Genomic DNA, 17622 nt, shown 5'->3' with positions numbered 1-17622 from the left:
GTCTCCTGGGAGAGAACCCAACCCAGGGCAAATAAGCTAATAAGAAACAAAGGTCCCCAGGAAACACCTGCTGCAACTGGCATGGACTGGACCCCAAATGATTTTTACTTCATAAACTGTGACTAAAAACAAAAGTTATCACTGATAAAAAAGTAACCTGGGGGCCGGTGCTGTGGCTCACTCGGATAATCCTCCGCCTGTGGCCCCGGCATCCCATGTGGGCACTGGGTTCTAGTCCCGGTTGCTCCTCTTTCAGTCCAGCTCTCTGCTCTGGCCCAGGAAGGCAGTGGAGGATGGCCCAAGTGCTTGGGCCCCTGCACCCGCATGGGAGACTAGGAGGAGGCTCCTGGCTCTTGGCTTCAGATTGGCGTAGCTCCAGCCATAGCGGCCACTTGGGGGGTGAACCAACGGAGGGGAGACCTTTCTCTCTTTCTCTCTCACTGTCTAAGTCTATCTGTCTCTGTCTCTCTCTCTCTCTCTCTCTCTCTCTCTCTCTATATATATATATATATATATATATATATAAAGAAAAATAACCTGTAGGGGCTGGCGCTGTGGCATAGTGGGCTAAGTCTCTGCCAGCGGCGCTGGCATCCCATATGGGCACTGGTTCGTGTCCCCGCTGCTCCTTTTCCAATCCAGCTTTCTGCTATGTCTCTCCCTCTCTCTGTTAACTCTACCTCTCAAATGAATAAAAAAAAAACTTTAAAAAAAGAAAAAAGAGAAATAGCTTGTGAATTAAATGTATGGGTTTATTTTGGTGCATAACACATTTGAAATCCATGTATGATTTTTCATAGTACACACTATCCATGTATTATGCAAAAAAATGGATACCAAAATAAACTCATAACTCCATCTTTCCACAGACTTTTAAAAAGATTTATTTATTTTATTTGAAAGGCAGAGTTACAGAGAGGCAGAGGCAGATATACAGAGAGAGGTCTTCCACCTGCTGGTTTATTCCCCAGTTGGCTGCAACAGCCGGAGCTGCGCCAATCCGAAGCCAGGAGCCAGGAGCTTCTTCCTGATCTCTCATGCAGGTGCAGGGGTCCAAGCACTTGGGCCATCTTGTACTACTTTCCCAGGCCATAGCAAAAGCTGGATCGGAAGTGGAGCAGCTGGGACTCAAACTGGCACCCATATGGGATGCTGGTACTGCAGGCGGCAGCTTTACCTGCTATGCTACAGCGCTGGCCCCTCCACAGACATTGAACAGGAGCTGTGGAGGACCTGGCATTGCGGCACAGGGGGTAAAACCATGCTGTAATGCCGGCATCCCATATCAGAGCGCTGGCTTGAGTCCCAGTTGCTCTGCTTCCCTCCAATCCAGCTTCCTGCTATTACACCCAGAAAGCAGCAGGTGACGGCCCAAGTACTTGAACTGCTGCTACCCATGTGGGAGACCCAGATGGAGTTCCCAGCTCCTGGTTTGTTTGGTCCAGTACCGGTTGTTATATGCATTTGCAGAGTGAACCTGCAGATGATCTGTCACTGGCTTTTTGAATCTTTTTTTTTCGTTAAGCACCTTTGTATATAATGCAAATGTTTAAGATTGCCATTACCTAATGGTCACTCACAGAATGGCTAGGATAGCCATGGAACTGCTTGTCAGGCATTTTTATTTTTTAAACAAGATTTATTTATTTGAAAGCAGAGTTATAGTGATGAGAGAGAGAGATGGAGAGACAGAGGTACCTTCCATTTGCTGATTCACTCCCCAAATGGCTGCAAGAGCTGAGGCTGGACCAAGCTGAAGTCGGGAGCCTGGAACTCCATCTGGATCTCCCACTGGGTGGCAGGGGCCCAAATACATGGACCAGCTTCCACGGCTTTCCCAGGTACATTAGCAGGGAGCTGAGCAGAAGCAGAGCAGCTGGGACTTGAACCGGCACTCACATGGAATGCAGGTGTCTCAGGCAGCGACTTAGCCCCCCAAGTCCCAGGCGTTTTTATTAACATGTTCTATTGTTCAGGGGGGAAAGTTAGGATCCCAATCTAGACACACACACACACACCCCCCTCCACCACATAAAACATTCTCCAGAAAAGGAGAGGAAGGAAATGACCCCGGAATATTAGGCTTAATTTGCTCTGAATGAAAGATTCTAGATTTCACATCCCCTTGATTTTCATTTTCTAACTTTTCCACATGAATGTGTTTACTTGGATAATCAGGCTATTTTTTCAGTTGTTACACTTTTGTGTCACATATGCTTTTACCTCGTTCTAAGCATCACTGGGATTCTGGGTCCATTTCTTATAAAGAGGTGGCTGGGCCTGGCATTGTAGTGCAGCAGGTTAAGCCGCCACCTGTGACTCCGGTATCCCATGTCACAGCATTGCTCCCCTTCCAATCCAGCTCCCTGCTGATGGCCTGGGAATGCAGTGGAGGGTGGCCCAAGTGCTTGGGCCCCTGGATCCATGTGGAGACCCAGAATAAGCTCCTGATCAGCCCAGCTCTGGCTGTTTTGCAGCCATTTGGGAAGTGAACCAGCAGATGGAAGACCTCTCTTTCTAATTCTGCCTCTCAAATAAATAAGTAAACCTTAAAAAAAATTTAAAGTGTCTTTAAAAAAAATTTCTCCCTCATGAGGCCCGAGTCCATGCGTGTGCAAGCATGTGCCCAGTGAGGGAATGCAGAGGGCATCCCCAGTCCACTTGGTTATCAACCCACCTTGGAGGTGCCACGCCCTCCCACCTCCTCTGTGGTGAATGAGCTTTGTCTGCCAACTCCACTTCTGCCCCCTTCCCTGTGGGGAGCAGCTTCTGCTTGGCAGTGTTCCTGAGATCCCAAGTACCTGCTCCACCATCCCCTCGTGCCCAGGGACCACAGAGAACGGCTCAGGGACGGGCACATGTTGGAGGCAGCCACAGTCCTTCCTTGGGATAAGACAACTTCACATTTAACAGAGGGCCTGAGGACCAAAGCCAGCTTCCCCAGGGTTACGCGAGGAAGCACACTCCTCTGCTCAAGCTACCAAATGAGTTTCTAGTTTCCAATGGGGAGTCCTAGTTAAAAATATATGTATTTTCTGGGGCTGGCGCTGTGGCATAGCACGTAAAGTCACCACCTGCGATAGTGGTATCCCAAATGGGCTCCGATTTGAATCCTGGCTGCTCCACTTCCAACCCAGCTCTCTACTATGGCTGTGGGAGACCTGGAAGAAACTCCTGGCTAGACTGGCTCATCTCCAGCTATTGAGGTCATTTGGGAGTGAACCAGAAGATAGAAGACCTCTCTATGTCTCTCTCTCTGTAACTCTTCCAAGTAATAAATGAATCTGCAAAAAAATATTTTCCAGGGGCCAGTGCTGTGGCGTAGTGGGTAAAGCTGCCGCCTGCAGTGCCAGCAACCCATATAGGCGCCGGTTCAAGTCCCAGCTGCTCCACTTCCGATCCAGCTCTCTGCTATGGCCTGGGAAACCAGTAGGAGATGCCCAAATCCTTGGGCCCCTGCACCTGTGTGGGAGACCCGGAAGAAGCTCCTGATCAGCACATCTCCACCCGCTGCAGCCAACTGGGGAGTGAACCAGCAGATGGAAGACTCTCTCTGCCTCTCCTTCTCTCTGTGTGTAACTCTGACTTTCAAATAAATAAATCTTTAAAACAAATATTTAAGCCTGGGGCAAATGAACACAGCTCCTTCTGTTGACAAGGAACCCTTTCCCACTTGCCTGAGAGCTTCCTGCCAGCTCCCCTTCCTGGCCCACTGCCCCAAGCCCCATGCAGAAGCCATTCTTCCAGAAACCCACAGTCTGCATTCATTTTAACATTCTAAGTCTTTCAAAGACTGCACAGTTTCTCTACTTCAAATGACAAAAAAATAAATAAATAAATAAATAAATAAATCTCAGGGCTGACCCTAAGAAATGGAAGCTGAGAAGCTGTTACTGGGGTTTACATGTTTAGGAGGAAAAGACCCTCACGATGGTGCCAGAAAGGTACACGGCAATGAGTGAGGATATGAAACTGGTGATGCTCACTCTGTTTTGAGATGTAAACTACAAGGAAAGTTAGACACAGCCGCCGCTTTGGACACACAGTTTATTGTTTAGAATTTTCCAGCACAGCTATCATTAGGTACCTTTGTTGGGAGATGCCTGTGAGAGCCTAGGTTGGGAAACAGCCACAGACAGGGCAGCCTGTGTCTGCGGTTCCTGCACACTCCACACACGGGGACGGAACCCAGCCTGGCCCCGAGGCTCAGGGCACGCCCCCCCACCAGCATCTGGCTTAACAGCAACTTCACAGGGGCAGATTCAAAGTGCGACCCCAGGTCACAAACGGTGTTCTTGGGTGGTGCCCAAACAGCAAAGGCACCTGAATAAAACGCGTAGAAAATCACATCTATTGTGGTCAGCATTCCGGCCTCGGGTTAACCTCTAATACCAGCTGACCTTTTATTACTCGTTTATTTTTAAAAGCAAACCATAGGTAGACGGTATCTTTTAAAAAATCATGTAAACGTTGCAAAGTTTTAAGGGGGTTATTTATAATCTGAAGAGATTTATTAAAAAATTACTGGACTTGTTAAGACTATAAATACTAACCCATCCTCCCCTCCCCATGAAAAAAGCAACTGTTACAAAAATATAAAAAATATACTAGCTTCTATCTGACCTCTCCACCAGGGACCTTACGGCCCTGGGACCCGTCCTGGCTCATGTACCATACAGCAAGCACGAGTGCAATTTCTTTGATTTTATAAGGAAGGAAAAGTTCCAAAATATTCCCTTTTGTTACTGGAGATTGTGGCTGCTCTCTTCTCGGGGACCGTAACGCCAGCAGGGGCTGCTGCAGTCCTCCGGCGCGTGCCCCTGCCGGCACCCAGGGTGCACACTGCAGCGTCGGGGCCGCTCTCATAGCCTCTGCAGGTTTCCCTCTCCAGCTCCTTCAGTTCCACTCTGAGGCTTGCTGGGTCCTGAGCTGCCCTTGGTTTCCCTAACTGCCCACTGGAGAAGGCAGGTCTGGGGGAGAGCTCCTGGTGAAGAGGAAGAGACCGCTGAGCCAGCTGCTGCCCGCAGCACCTGCTCCCTTGGAGTGTGGGCCGAGGGTCTGCGTGCTTGGTGGACGACACCCTCCAGGCCCACAGGGACAACCGATGCTACTGCACAGCGCCTGGGAGGGGAGCTGGCAGCTAACGTGGAGGCGAAGCACTTTGCCTCCAGCTAAAACGCTTCCAATCACAACTCGCTCCTCTCTAGCCGCCCAGCTACCAGGTACTTTCACCCAGGGAGAGCCAGAAAATGGGTCGAATTCACTTTGAAACAATTCCAGGAACTACAAGAGTTTGACTGTCAGGTGGGTCAAGTCCTGGCTTAGGACATTTTTGGTCTGTCCTTGTCCCTGCTGCCACCAGCAGGGGGCGACGGGAGTGAAGGCGCCATCAAGTCCCCGGGAGAGAACTGGCCCCCGGGGTTGACAACTGGGCAGAATCCCTCTCCCTGGGGCGTTGCTGGGCTGTACCAGGAACCCTGAAGTCCGGGGAAACCTCTCGGGCAGGGGTCCCAGCCTCCGCATGCTTCATCCTTCGTCCCCAAAGCCGTCCCTGGGCACAGTCCTCACCACCTGTCGTGCAGCTCAGCAGCAGAGGCCTGGTTCCACTTGGAGCCCAGCTAGCGCCCACTCCTCCCTGCAGAACCCTCTGACCTCAGCGTCTCCCCCAGTGTCCACCACAACCTGGGCCAACCCGTGTGCCCCTGTCTTTGCCTCCTGTCTGAGCCGAGTGGGCTCGGCCCCCTGCCGTTGGAAAGACTAGATTTTCGCACCGCTGAGGGCTTTATTTCACGGATCACATGGGCGAGTCTCAGATTCCCGGTCCTCCTGTGGCTAAGTCAGACATTTCCTGACACCTGCTCGATTCTCCGGATCTGAATCATCGCACCCAGCACACTCTGGTTGTTGAAAACCCCAGATGAACTTCTCCCAAACAGTAACAGTAACACATTTGGAGAACCTTAGCCACACCTGCTGAGCAAGTCCTTCTACTTTGGTTGCATCAAAAAAACAAAAAACAAAAACAAAAAAACAGGGCCTCCAGGACAGCATGAATTCACATTTGCTCAGAAGAGAAGTGCTCCCAACGTCAAGGCACAGAGAAAGACGTCTCCTGCGCAGGATGCTGACGGACGCGGCCAGCGGCCTCTGGGAGAGGCCGGGAGGAGAAGCCCAGGACCGGGTCCCCCGGGCCCACGGCCAGCTCACGCGTACTTCTCCAGGAACTGCATGTGGAAGTCCTTTACCTTCTGCAGCACCGTCTTCAGCTTCTCCACGGGGGGCAGGATGGTCATCCTGCAAGGAGAGCGGCAGGTGTGGGCGAGCTGCCCCAGACAGCCCCGCACGAGTGGAATGCCCCCCCCCAACTTCCCACACTCTCTCTCTACATGAGTAATGTGTGTGCCTAAAAGCAAGGAACTAGGGACAGCATGGAAGCCAACAAATAGGAAAAACCCACTGTTACTGCGGAAGGCCTGCACAACATCTGGGCAGGTGTACAGAACTTTCTAGAGCATGACGCTTGGTCTTTGCTACATATACATGAGACTTTGCTCCTGCTAGATGTGTCTTTTATCTCTATGGTCACTTTCTGACAGTGGGACAGTCTTCAGACAAATCCCCACCATGGGCATTTCCAAAGGGGGCGGGGACCAGAGGGGGTCTGGGGGAGACGCGACAGCAACCTGGAGGGACTGGGGAAGAGGAACAACAGGAAGCAACTGGGATGATGGAGAGGGACTGGTAAAAACAGTGTGTGTGTGTGTGTGTGTGGTGTAGAGGGTAAAGCCACCACCTGTAGCGCCGGCATCCCATATGGGCATCGATTCAAGTCCTGCCTGCTCCACTTTCGATCCAGCTCTCTGCTACGGCCTGGGAATGCAGTAGAAAATAGCCCAAGTGCTTGGACCCCTGCATCCACCTGGGAGACCCAGAAGAAGCTCTTAGCTTCGGATCAGCCCGGCTCCTGCTGTTGTGGCCATTTGGGGAATGGAAGACCTCTCTCTCTCTCGTTCTCTCTCTCTGCCTCTCTGTAACTGCCTTTCAAATAAAAAAATAAATCTTTTAAAAATAAATAAAGGGGGAGAAGCATTCCCATGTTGCCATGGTAACTAACCCTGCCCCCACCCCATCCTGTCACTCTGTTCCCAATCCTGGAGGCAGCCTGCAGGAATGGCGGAGGTGCTCCTGACCGGGCAAACATGTCAACCAGCCATGGGCTGCCCATCTTGGGGACACCACCTACGACCGTCACTAAGTCGAGGCTTGGCTCCAGGTGCCACCAGCTCACGACATTTCTTTTTCTAGCATCTGCCACAGGAGACGTCTGAGAGCAACCTGCGTGGAGAAGATGCTGTTCTGAACGGAGCGGGCGGGGAGGTCCTTGCAGAGCTGCTGCTGCCAGCTCGGCTCTGCGAGTCAGCAACGCCACCGCATGGCAGCAGGACCGGGGCCGGCTCCGTGAGGGCATCGCAGTAGGCGGGGCGAATCCCCCATGTGTCAGTGCACAGCCCAGGAGGTAGCCATGGAGCCGTTAAGCACCTGCCGTGTGCCACACCCCATGCCTGGCACCTGGATGCTGTCACAGAGCTTAAAGGGATGTGGAAATAAAGAGGAAAATGCAGCCCTTGGGAAGCTTCTGATGCTAACTCAACAGCCGGAGGTGGCGAAGGGAGTGTGAGAACAGCCAGGCGGGCCTCTTGCAGATGACCCTGGGGTTGTTCTCCTCACTCTCTGGGTGAGGGTCTGAGTTTGGCTCTGCAGCAGGGCAGGGCAGGGGTGGCTCCAGATACCCGTCTCTAGCCTTGTGCCCTCTGTTAAGATGCCCCGGTTACCCTGAATAAGCGCGGGCGCAGCACCATGGTACCTGAAATGATAGGTGCCTTCCCTCTGTCCGAAGCCACTGCCGGGCACGACGCAAATGCCGGTCTCCTCCAGCAGCTTCATGCAGTAGAACATGTCTGGGGCCATCTTATGGGCCTGCAGGAGCAGGGCATGGGTTAAGATCCATTCCTGGCCTCACACTGTATGTACGCACCCTCAAAAGCTCAAAGCCAGTGCCATGGAAACAGAAGGTAGTCTTTGCCATGGCAAGACCCCTCCTGGAGGACAAGGCCACTGCTGGTAGCTGGGGCAGGGAACCAGACCCCCAAGGCTGCTGCAGGCTGGCTGGGGGCTGTGGCGCTCTGCTGTGCACTGGGGAGTGTCAGTCTGTTTCTTCCGTGCCCCTGCCCCATGCTCCGTGCCCTGGGAGCTGCTGAGCAAGCCGTGAGGGCGGCCTCCTGTGTGCCCAAGCGCCAGAGCTGCACCCAGGGGGCTGGCAGGGAACAGGCTTCTTGGGGGACACTGTGGAAGGATGCTTCTCACGCGTGGTTTGCACAGCAATCACCGGGAGCCCACGAGAGACACATTCTCCCACACCAGCGATTCTGACGCTGTCGGCTGGGTCGGGCCTGGACTGGGAGGTGTGAGCACGTATTTAGGAGGTTCTGGAATAGGCTGAGGATCCAGTTCCAGAAACTCTGCTCTGCCCCGATCCTCCAAGTGGGGTGTGTGGTCCCACCTGGGGAAGTGTGACATCTCGAGACCCTTGCAGGTTAAGGGGCCCGGACTTGGCGTTTTAACAGGTGACTGGTTTGCACACTCAAACCCAGGAAGTGCCTGGTGCTGCCTCTGTCTGCGTCACACCCGGGCCCCTCCCTTCAGAGCAGCAATGTTCTCGGGGGCTTCTCCCACCAGGGCCCACCTCACGTTCATCCCATCACCACAGCGCCCCACTGTGGCTGAGCCCAGGATGAGTAGTGCTGGCGGAGAACCCCCTCTGAAAGGGACACAGGATTCAGCACCTCTGTTCCCCGAGGCAGCAGCCCCCAACCCAGCCACCGCCAAGGGAACCCGGGGACAGCGCGCCAGCTGGGCCGGGTCCCAGACCTGAGCCTCCTCCACGGCTTTGGCGGGGATGAAGATCCGAGGGAAGGCATACATGGCTCCCTGCAAGGGGTTGCAGTGAATCCCGGGGACTTGGTTAAACAGGTCTTCTGTCAGCTTTGCTTTTTTGGCCAGGTTTCCCAGGACGGACTCCTTCTCCTGGTGAGAGACGGACAGAGAGCACAGGAGTTCAGTCGCGGTGGATGCGGATGGGCCCCAGCCACTGGGGGCTGTCCCTAGGACCCCGGAGTAACTGGGCAGATTGACAAAAGGCAAGCTTGTATGTGCACGATTGCAGCCAGTCAGGGAGGTGGGCCTAGGAGACCACCAGCTGCCCTGGGTGTGGGGACAGTCAGGACACCAGGGAGGTCCCGGGGAGCCTGCCCCAGGCTCTGTTCTTGTACCATGTCATTCCTGAGAATAAGGGAAACCAGTCCCTGCCTCTCCGTCTTGGTGGCCCTGGATGGAACGCCCTGGAACCACGTCCTTTGGGGGACCCTCCCTCCATACTCTCAGTCCATGTGCTGTGCAGGAAACACATGGCCCAGGGAAAGCCAGTCAGGGTCAGTGCCCGGTGCAGAGCTGGACTGGAGTCGTCCTGAACTTCTGCAGGTACTGGGGGTGGGGGGTGGGGAGTAGGTGCCAGGCTGCAGGTGCACGCAGAAGTCACGTGTGGCTTATCCACGTGTGGTTTATCCACGTGGAGGATGACTGGGCCTTCGGCGTGATGGGACTTCTAACGCACACAACCCCCAGCCATGAAACTGGACTACGGAGCTCTGAGTGAGACAAAGCCAGGCACAAGGAGAGGGCAGTTTCAGGGAGAATCGGGATCGGTGAGTTCACAGAGAACAGAGTGCGTGTGTAGCAGGTACGGGGTTTCAGCTTGGGATGATGGGAGAGCTCGTGGGGTGAGTGCTGGGGATGCCGCACAAAGCATGACTGTCCATGCTGCCACGAAACTGAGTGCCCAAAAGGGGTCAGACTAGCCAAGCTTCTGTCACATGTTATTTTATCACAACAACAAAAAAAAGACGCAGGCTAGAAGAGTGGGACTCTGATGTCTTGATTATGTGACCCACAGATTCCTTCTTTGGGAGTCAAGCTTTTGTCACCTGCAATCAAAGGGCCCTGGCTGGGTCACAGGGCTGGGAGAAGCCTGCTTAGGCCAGAGGCAGGCCCGTGGCCTACAATCCACGCCATGCCCACCAACATCCCCTTCTTGCCTTCAGCTTAACAGAATCTCCCAGCGGGCTGTCAGGACACAGGGCCTTCCTCCTGAGTGTCTCACGGGGAGGAGGAGGAAGGGTCCACCTGCCCACTTGCAGCCCTACTCCTCCCACTTTAAGACACAGCCCTCTGCATACTGGGGCTTCACCAGCTCCTGGGGGTGGTTCAGGCACCAAGGGGACCCATGAGCGTCCCCTGGGGGCCACACTCACCTGGCCACCCGTGGCAGCTGTTTGGAGCCAGGCTGGCCACTGGCCGCAGCAGGATTTCACCTGTGACCCTGGTTGCAATGACGCACACTCACCCTGATGAACTGTTCAAAGGACTCCTCTCCTGGCACCGGGGGGTTCACGACGATGTCCATGGCAGCCTGCCCAGACACCGGCGGGCACAGGCGTACTGACAGCAGCTTCACCAGCTGGCCCTTGATCTCAGGGTGCAGATTGATCACCTCCATGTAGCCCCCTCTGTATCCACACCTGGAGGGTTGAGGACAGGGAGAGTACCCAGTAGGTACAGGGACCTGGACAAAGGTGCAACCTGGACAGCCAGAACCTGCAGCCACCCCCAGCCCATAACACCAAAGGGCCAGGAAGGGGAACGAAGTGATGTGCACACATTTACTTCTTCCTAAGCGAGTAGCGAGCACTCGCCTTCCTCTTTCCCTTTCCCTACTCCTGGGAAATGGAGACACTGAACTAGTGACCAACGCCACAGCTGAGAAGGCAGAGCCCGCATGACTCCAGGGAGCAGAGCCTGCCCTGGACGCCGCTCACTTTTGGGTTGTTATGTCACAGAGAGCTACACTCCCATCCTGTTTGAGGCACTGTAGCTTTGGGCCATTGGGTCATAGTACCCTAGCCTGCTACACTACTGTACCAGCTTCTGCTCAAAACAGCCTCCAGCACCAGGCACCAAGCACCAGCCTGCAACTGTCTCGGCTGCCTGAACCAAGGCCGTCAGCTCAAAGGACAGCCCAGCTGAGAAAGAAAACAAGACAGAGCCAGGGGCAAGAGACAGGTCCCACTGACATTGTCAAGCTCCTGCACTTTTTTGCCGACATAGATTAAAAAAAAAAAAAAAATGGCTATTTGGAGTAAGCCAGTTCAAGTTGAGTTCTGTAACTTACTGCCAAGACTCCTGACTGATCAGAGTCAAATCACGCAAAAATAAACTGGGACTCAGCCATCCTACTCCTAGGAATTTATTTACCCAAGGGAAATGAAATCAGCAATTAAGAGTTATCTGCACCCCCATGTTTACTGCAGCTCAATTCACAATAGCTAAGACATGGAATCAACCTAAATGTCCGTCAGCCGAAGACCGGATAAAGAAACTATGGGATATGTACTCTATGGAATACTACACAGTAGTTAAAAAAATAATGAAATCTAATCATTTGCAAAAAAAATAGATGAATCTGGAAATCATACTAAGTGAAATAAGCCAGTCCTAAAGGGACAAATACCCTATGTTCTCCCTGATCTGTGATAACTAATAAGAGCACCTAAAAGAAAATCTGTAGAAATGAAATTGATACTTTGAGAAGCAATGACTTGAACAGCCCTTGTCAACTGTCAAGGAACAGTCTTGTTTTTTTTTCTTCTTCCTTCTATTTGTTAACAGAGTTAATCACATGTGTATAAAGTCAATTGAAATTGATCTCAGTAAAAAATATAACAATGGGAATAAGAAAAAAAAGCAAGCTGGGATTGTGAAGTGAGTTTTTAAAAACTCTTTCTAAACCAAATCAGCAACAGCAGCCACACCTTCGGGAGCTATGGCCGCAAGGCTTGGATCAAGGATGGCAGAAATGCAGGCCCCTGAGGCCGGAGGCTGGGTTACCTCCCTCTGTATGCCTCATCCCCAACTTCAGGGCACCGGCTTCTGGGATCACGCTGCTGAGACGAACTGGCGACAGCAGATCCCACCTGATCCCTGGCCTGGACTTTCTGAGGCAGCAAGATAAATGGTGGCGTCTCAGAAAGGCTCCCCATGAAGCAGGTGCAGAGGAAGAGCGTCCTAGCCAATGCTCTGCTGATGAGCAGGAAATCATGCTGAGCAGAGCTGTGTCATCCTAGGTAATCAGGGCCTGAGAGCAGAGCAGACCTCAGCATTCCAGCTTCCAGGGGCCTGATCATGAAGAGCAACCAGGGACAGAGACAGAGATGGGCAGGCACGGAAGAGACATCGGAGCTCCAAAACGAGCCATTATGAACCAATCCGTTTCAGACAAGAGCCACTCAGTGCACAGAGTCCAACATGGAGTCAGCGCTGCTACTGGGTTGATCAGATCAAATAAAGCCAGGTCATTAGGCAACAACCCAGGGGTCAGCTCTCTTGACCTGGCCACAGTGTATTTCTTCCAGCTTCAGTTATAGACTTCCAGCCTAACAAACAAGAACCAACACCCCCATGCCGACACCCGGCACACCAGAAAAGCCCTGCCAAGCAGGAATGAAGGCCCTCAGCTGTGGACTGGCTGGTCCTTCCTCCTCTTCTTCCTCAACCTCCAAGCAGTGGAGGCCTGGCCCAATTCTAGAACACTCATGCTGTGTGAGACACCCAGGCCTTCAGCTTTAACCACCTAACAGCCCCTACACTAGTATCTCCCACATTCAAACTTACAGCCAGTTGCCAGCCTCATCTACAGACTCACAACCCTCTCTACACAGACTTCAAACAGGCATTTGCAATTGTAACATGTCCAACACCAAACTCCTGCTGTCTCCCCAAACCACCTGCAACTGCTGACAGCAGCTCCATCCTTCCTGCTGTCTGAATGGGAAACCTGGGGCTCATCCTGGACTCCTCTCTCTCATACCTATCTTCTCATCAGCATCCTCTGTCAACTCCACCTCCAGACACCTCCAGGATCTCCTCCTCACCTGCACCCCAGAGGACTGAGCAGCCTCCAGCCGGGTCCCCACTTCCATCCCCTGCCCAACCCCACAGCGACCAGGAGTGCAGGAAGACACAGTTCAGGGGAGGTTACACCTCTGCCCACACCCTCCAATGGCCTCCATCTCACTGAGGAACAAAGTAATCCAGGTGCTGTGGCCTCCTGCGACTTCTTTGGTCTCAGTCTCTGCCACTCACCCCCCAGCGCACCCCTTTCCAGCCTCCCTGCTGTTCCCATCATACTTTCAGCTCAGGGCTTTGACATATGTATTCCCTCTGCCTGGAGTGCTCCCCACTAGGTATCGGCATAGCTTGTGACCTCTGTCCCCACGTCCAGGTTCCTATCTCTTCTTTAATTACTTTTCTCCACCTGACACATGACCTTTCTCTCTCCTCACTAGGACATGAGCTTTGCAAGAGCAGAGATTGCTGGAGTTACTGCTAAAATCACAGCAAATGCTCAGTAAATATTAGCTGAATGAACAAACACAGGACTGAAGCTGACCCTCTGGCCCCTGGGGTCACCCAGTGCCAGGCGGCCTTGCATACACAGCTTGGTCCATCAGCATAATAGCACTTGTTTGTCCCTTCAACCTGTTCTCTCTAGCCCCTTGGACTTCAGCTGGTATTGGAGCAACAGTAGGAGGGCTGGCAGGTGTGAGGAGGTGCTGGGAGATCCTGTTTTTCAGAGTCTGGCTTCTTTCACCACAGCCTTACTGAATTTGAATCCCTGCATGGGGGTGATTCCCACACCCTTGGGGAGGTACAGTCTGTCTCTTCCTACTTCTTAGATTAGCAGAAGCAGTAAGTAAGGGCTGTCTTCTCTCTGTCCAAGTGGGTCGACCTCAGGGCACGGCCGAGGAGGCAGCAGCTTTGGCACCAGGCAGGCCCTGGACGGAGGGAGGACTACATACTCGCCCATGTAGCCCTTGGAGGTGGAGTGGAAGGAGGCGAGCTCCACGTTGTTGGAATACTCGGGTCCCATCTCGTAGAGCACCTTCTTAAAGGAGTGAAATCTGCAGTCTGGAGAGTACACATTGTCCTGGTACACCTGCAGGGGAGGACACGACAGGGACGGTCACTGCAAGTCCTTCGAGAGGCTGCTGCCGAGGGCGGCCAAGGGGACAGAGCCCAGGGAGAGGAGGGCACAGGTGCTTAGGGTTAGCCTGCAGTAGGGTGTGTGAGGCCTGGTCGTGAATACACCAGCTAGCCTGGCCTTCACCACCACTTCTAGAAATGAGCTAGAGTGTGCCTGCAGGAACCTTCCAGAACAAGCAAGGAGGAAGGCCTCAGGCTGGACACTGAACTTAACAGCTCAGGAGCTCACTCGCTTCCCCCAACCCGGTCTCCAGGCTTCCTTTCTATCTCATCTGACCAGTGCTCTGCCAAGGGCTTCCATCCTTACCTGTCCCTTAAAGCACCATGTGCACTTCCTTTGACAACAATGACGATGACAGCAGTTGATGTACCTGCTCTCTGGCCTGCTGACTTGCAGAGCTGGCCCAGTTCAGTTTCCTTTACCACACTTTTCCAGTCTGGCAATATTTTGTGGTTTTTTTTTTTTTTTTTTTTTTTCGCTCCATTTTTCACTGCCAGAGCAGCAGCCACACCCACTCTTGCCCCTTGTCTCCAGAGTATCTCACTCTGCGCCCTGAGATGAGCTGCCCATACCCAGTTATGGAGATCGGAGAGACAGCCAGGCGCCGTCCTCCAGACCCAGAGGGAAGGTTTGTACACAGGTCATTAGTAAAACCCTGGTCTCTCTGCTGCCCTTCCTCTTTATTAGGAATGAAAATCCTAGCACATCAACTATTAATTATGGCACCAGTCTGGTAGGTAAGCTGTGTGCATGTGCGGGTGGCAGGGCACTAAACAGTAAAGAGGAAAGCAATGTGCCAGAAGCAACAATTAGCCAGAAATCATGCAGAAGTTAAGGTTAAATTGAAAAAAAAAATAGGATTTGAAGGATCTTCATTTTCCATGCAGGGGCCGGCATCATGGTACAGTGGATTAAGCCATCACCTACAATGCTGGTGTCTCATAGGAGAGCCAGTCCAGGCTGTTCTGCTTCCAATCCAGCTCCCCGCCACGGAGCCCAGGAAAGCAGTGGAATATAGTTCAATGCCACCCATTTGGGAGACCTGGATGGAGTTCCAGGTTCCTGGCTTTGGCTTGGTCCAGCAAGTGAACCACCAGATGGAAGATAGATCAATCGATCAATCAATCAATCTCTCTCTCTCTCTCCTGGCTTTGGCTTGGTCCAGCAAGTGAACCAGCAGATGGAAGATCAATCAATCAATCAATCTCTCTCTCTCTCTCTCTCTCTCTCTCTCTCTCTCTGTAACACTGCCTTTCAAATAAAGCAAATTTTTTTTTTTGACAGGCAGAGTAGACAGTGAGAGAGAGAGACAGAGAGAAAGGTCTTCCTTTTACCGTTGGTTCACCCTCCAATGGCCACTGTAGCCGGTGCGCTATGGCTGGTGCGCTACGGCTGGTGCACTGCGCTGATCCGAAGCCAGGAGCTTCCTTCTGGTCTCCTATGTGTGTGCAGGGCCCAAGCACTTGGGTCATCCTCCACTGCACTCCTGGGCCATATCAGAGAGCTGGACTGGAAGAGGGGCAACCGGGACAGAATCCGGTGCCCCGACCGGGACTAGAACCCGGAGTGCTGGTGCTGCAGACGGAGGATTAGCCTATTGAGCTGCAGCGCCAGCCAAGCAAATATATTTTTAAAAATTATTATTTCCTTGCAAAAGAGGAGACGAATGGACAGATCTGGGTTTCAGAACCAGGGTTTAGGGGCTAGTGCCGTGGCGTCATAGGTTAAGCCTCTGCCTGTGATGCCGGCAACCCATATGAGTGCCCGTTTGAGTCCCGGCTGCTCCTCTTCCGATCCAGCTCTCTGCTAATAGCCTGGGAAAGCAGTGGAAGATGGCCCAAGTGCTTGGGCCCCTGCATCCCATGTAGGAAACCCCAAAGAAACTCCTGGTTCCTGGCTTCAGATTGGCCCAGCTCTGGCTGTTGTGGCTATTTGGTGAGTGAACAGGCTGATGGAAGACCTCTCTGTCTCTAACTCTGCCTCTCAAATAAATAATTACACCTTAAAAAAAAAAAAAAGAATTGGAGTTTAAGAAGCAAAAATTATGAAGTTTGGGGCTGGCGCTGTGGCGCAGTGGATTAATGCCCTGGCCTGAAGCGCCAGCATTCCATATGGGCACCGGTTCGAGTCCCAGCTGCTCCTCTTCCAATCCAGCTCTCTGCTATGGCCTGGGAAAGCAGTAAAAGATGGCCCAAGTCCTTGGGCCCCTGCACCCGTGTAGGAGACATGGAAGAAGCTCCCGGCTCCTGGCTTTGGATCAGCGCAGCTCCGGCCGTTGGGGCCATCTGGGGAGTGAACCATCAGACAGAAGACTTCTCTCTCTCTCTCTCTCTCTCTCTCTCTCTCTCTCTCTCTGCCTCTCCTCTCTCTGTGTAACTCTGACTTTCAAATAAATAAATAAATCTTTAAAAAAAATTACAAAGTTGATTAAAATCTCATCTTCAGGGCTGAGATGGTAGTTACACAAGCACCAGGAGGCAAAGAACCACAGCTTTAGGAGGACTGGGTACCCATATCCCCTTCTTGGGTAAGAGCCCCTTGATTTGCCCTCTGGGAAACCTGTTGTGTCCAGAGGTCTATGGAGACAGGGCAGAGATCTGAAGCCTTGCTCTGCACCTGGTCTATTTGCATAGTCCAACTCCTGGACCATAGTGATTGGTTCAGCAATAAGGGTGTGACTGGAGTTGAACCAATGAGGCTCAAGTCTAAGACTTTTCCTGGAACTACAGGATGAAAAGCCCTCTTTCTAGGCTGGGAAGATAACAAGCCTGTGCGTGAAACCAACACAGAGGGATGGAAAAAGGAGAGAATCTGGAAGACACAGTTAGAATCTCTCAATCAGGTCACATGCCCGAGACCCCAGTATCATTTTCTTTGATTTCTAAGTTTAAAATGATATGGGTTAAATTCTAAAATTTATAACTAAATTTATAAGAGTTTAAACCAATATAGGAATAACTTAGGTCACAGCCTTATAGGCTACAACACTGAACATCTTCATCCTTGGCCAAAATTGCTCTTCTACCATCTGGAAAATTCTTTCTGACTGCAGAAAAGCAGGCCTGGTTCCCTCCCCCTAGAAGACAACGCTCCCCCCTCCCCTCTGCAGGGGGAGCTGAGACTGCTCTTACCTCATCAGCCAGGAGAAAGAGCTTCTCTTCCCAGGCAAAGTGAATCACATCTTCTATGCACTTTCTGCTTTGTACCTGGCCTATAAAATCCCCAAGAAAACCAAGATGTACGTTGTAATGTTTTTTAAACTGTCCCCTGGTCAGAACCCCATACAGAATCACACGGGTGTCCTGTGTTCCCTCAAGACCCCAGGAGTCACCCTCCCTGGTTGCTGCGCATGACAGTGGGGTCAGTCTAAGGACTCCGGCTGAGTTCCAACTGTAGGACTCATTTAAGCCAGGTGTGTAGCAGGAGTAACATTTCACACTCAGCTTTCTTAGTATCTCACGACAGGT

General features: G+C 52.4%; 1 protein-coding gene across 1 annotated transcript in view; it reads right to left on the bottom strand.

The window, feature by feature from the left end:
* Positions 1-4033: 4033 nt before the first annotated feature.
* Positions 4034-17622, bottom strand: part of GPT2 (glutamic--pyruvic transaminase 2) — a 40330-nt gene continuing 26741 nt past the window's right edge. The window contains exons 7-12 of the mRNA XM_008248377.4: positions 17287-17366; positions 13971-14107; positions 10460-10634; positions 8929-9084; positions 7865-7977; positions 4034-6294 (exon numbers count right to left, since the gene is read on the bottom strand). Of these exons, the coding sequence (XP_008246599.2) occupies positions 6204-6294; positions 7865-7977; positions 8929-9084; positions 10460-10634; positions 13971-14107; positions 17287-17366 (752 nt within the window). The 3' untranslated portion in view covers positions 4034-6203. The remainder of the gene's footprint in view (positions 6295-7864; positions 7978-8928; positions 9085-10459; positions 10635-13970; positions 14108-17286; positions 17367-17622) is intronic.

This window comes from Oryctolagus cuniculus, chromosome 18 (assembly GCF_964237555.1).
Source record: "Oryctolagus cuniculus chromosome 18, mOryCun1.1, whole genome shotgun sequence".
NCBI classification, from domain to species: Eukaryota; Metazoa; Chordata; class Mammalia; order Lagomorpha; family Leporidae; genus Oryctolagus; species Oryctolagus cuniculus.
The sequence above is the reverse complement of the archived record's forward strand: the minus strand, read 5'-3'. Positions and strand labels throughout refer to the sequence as shown.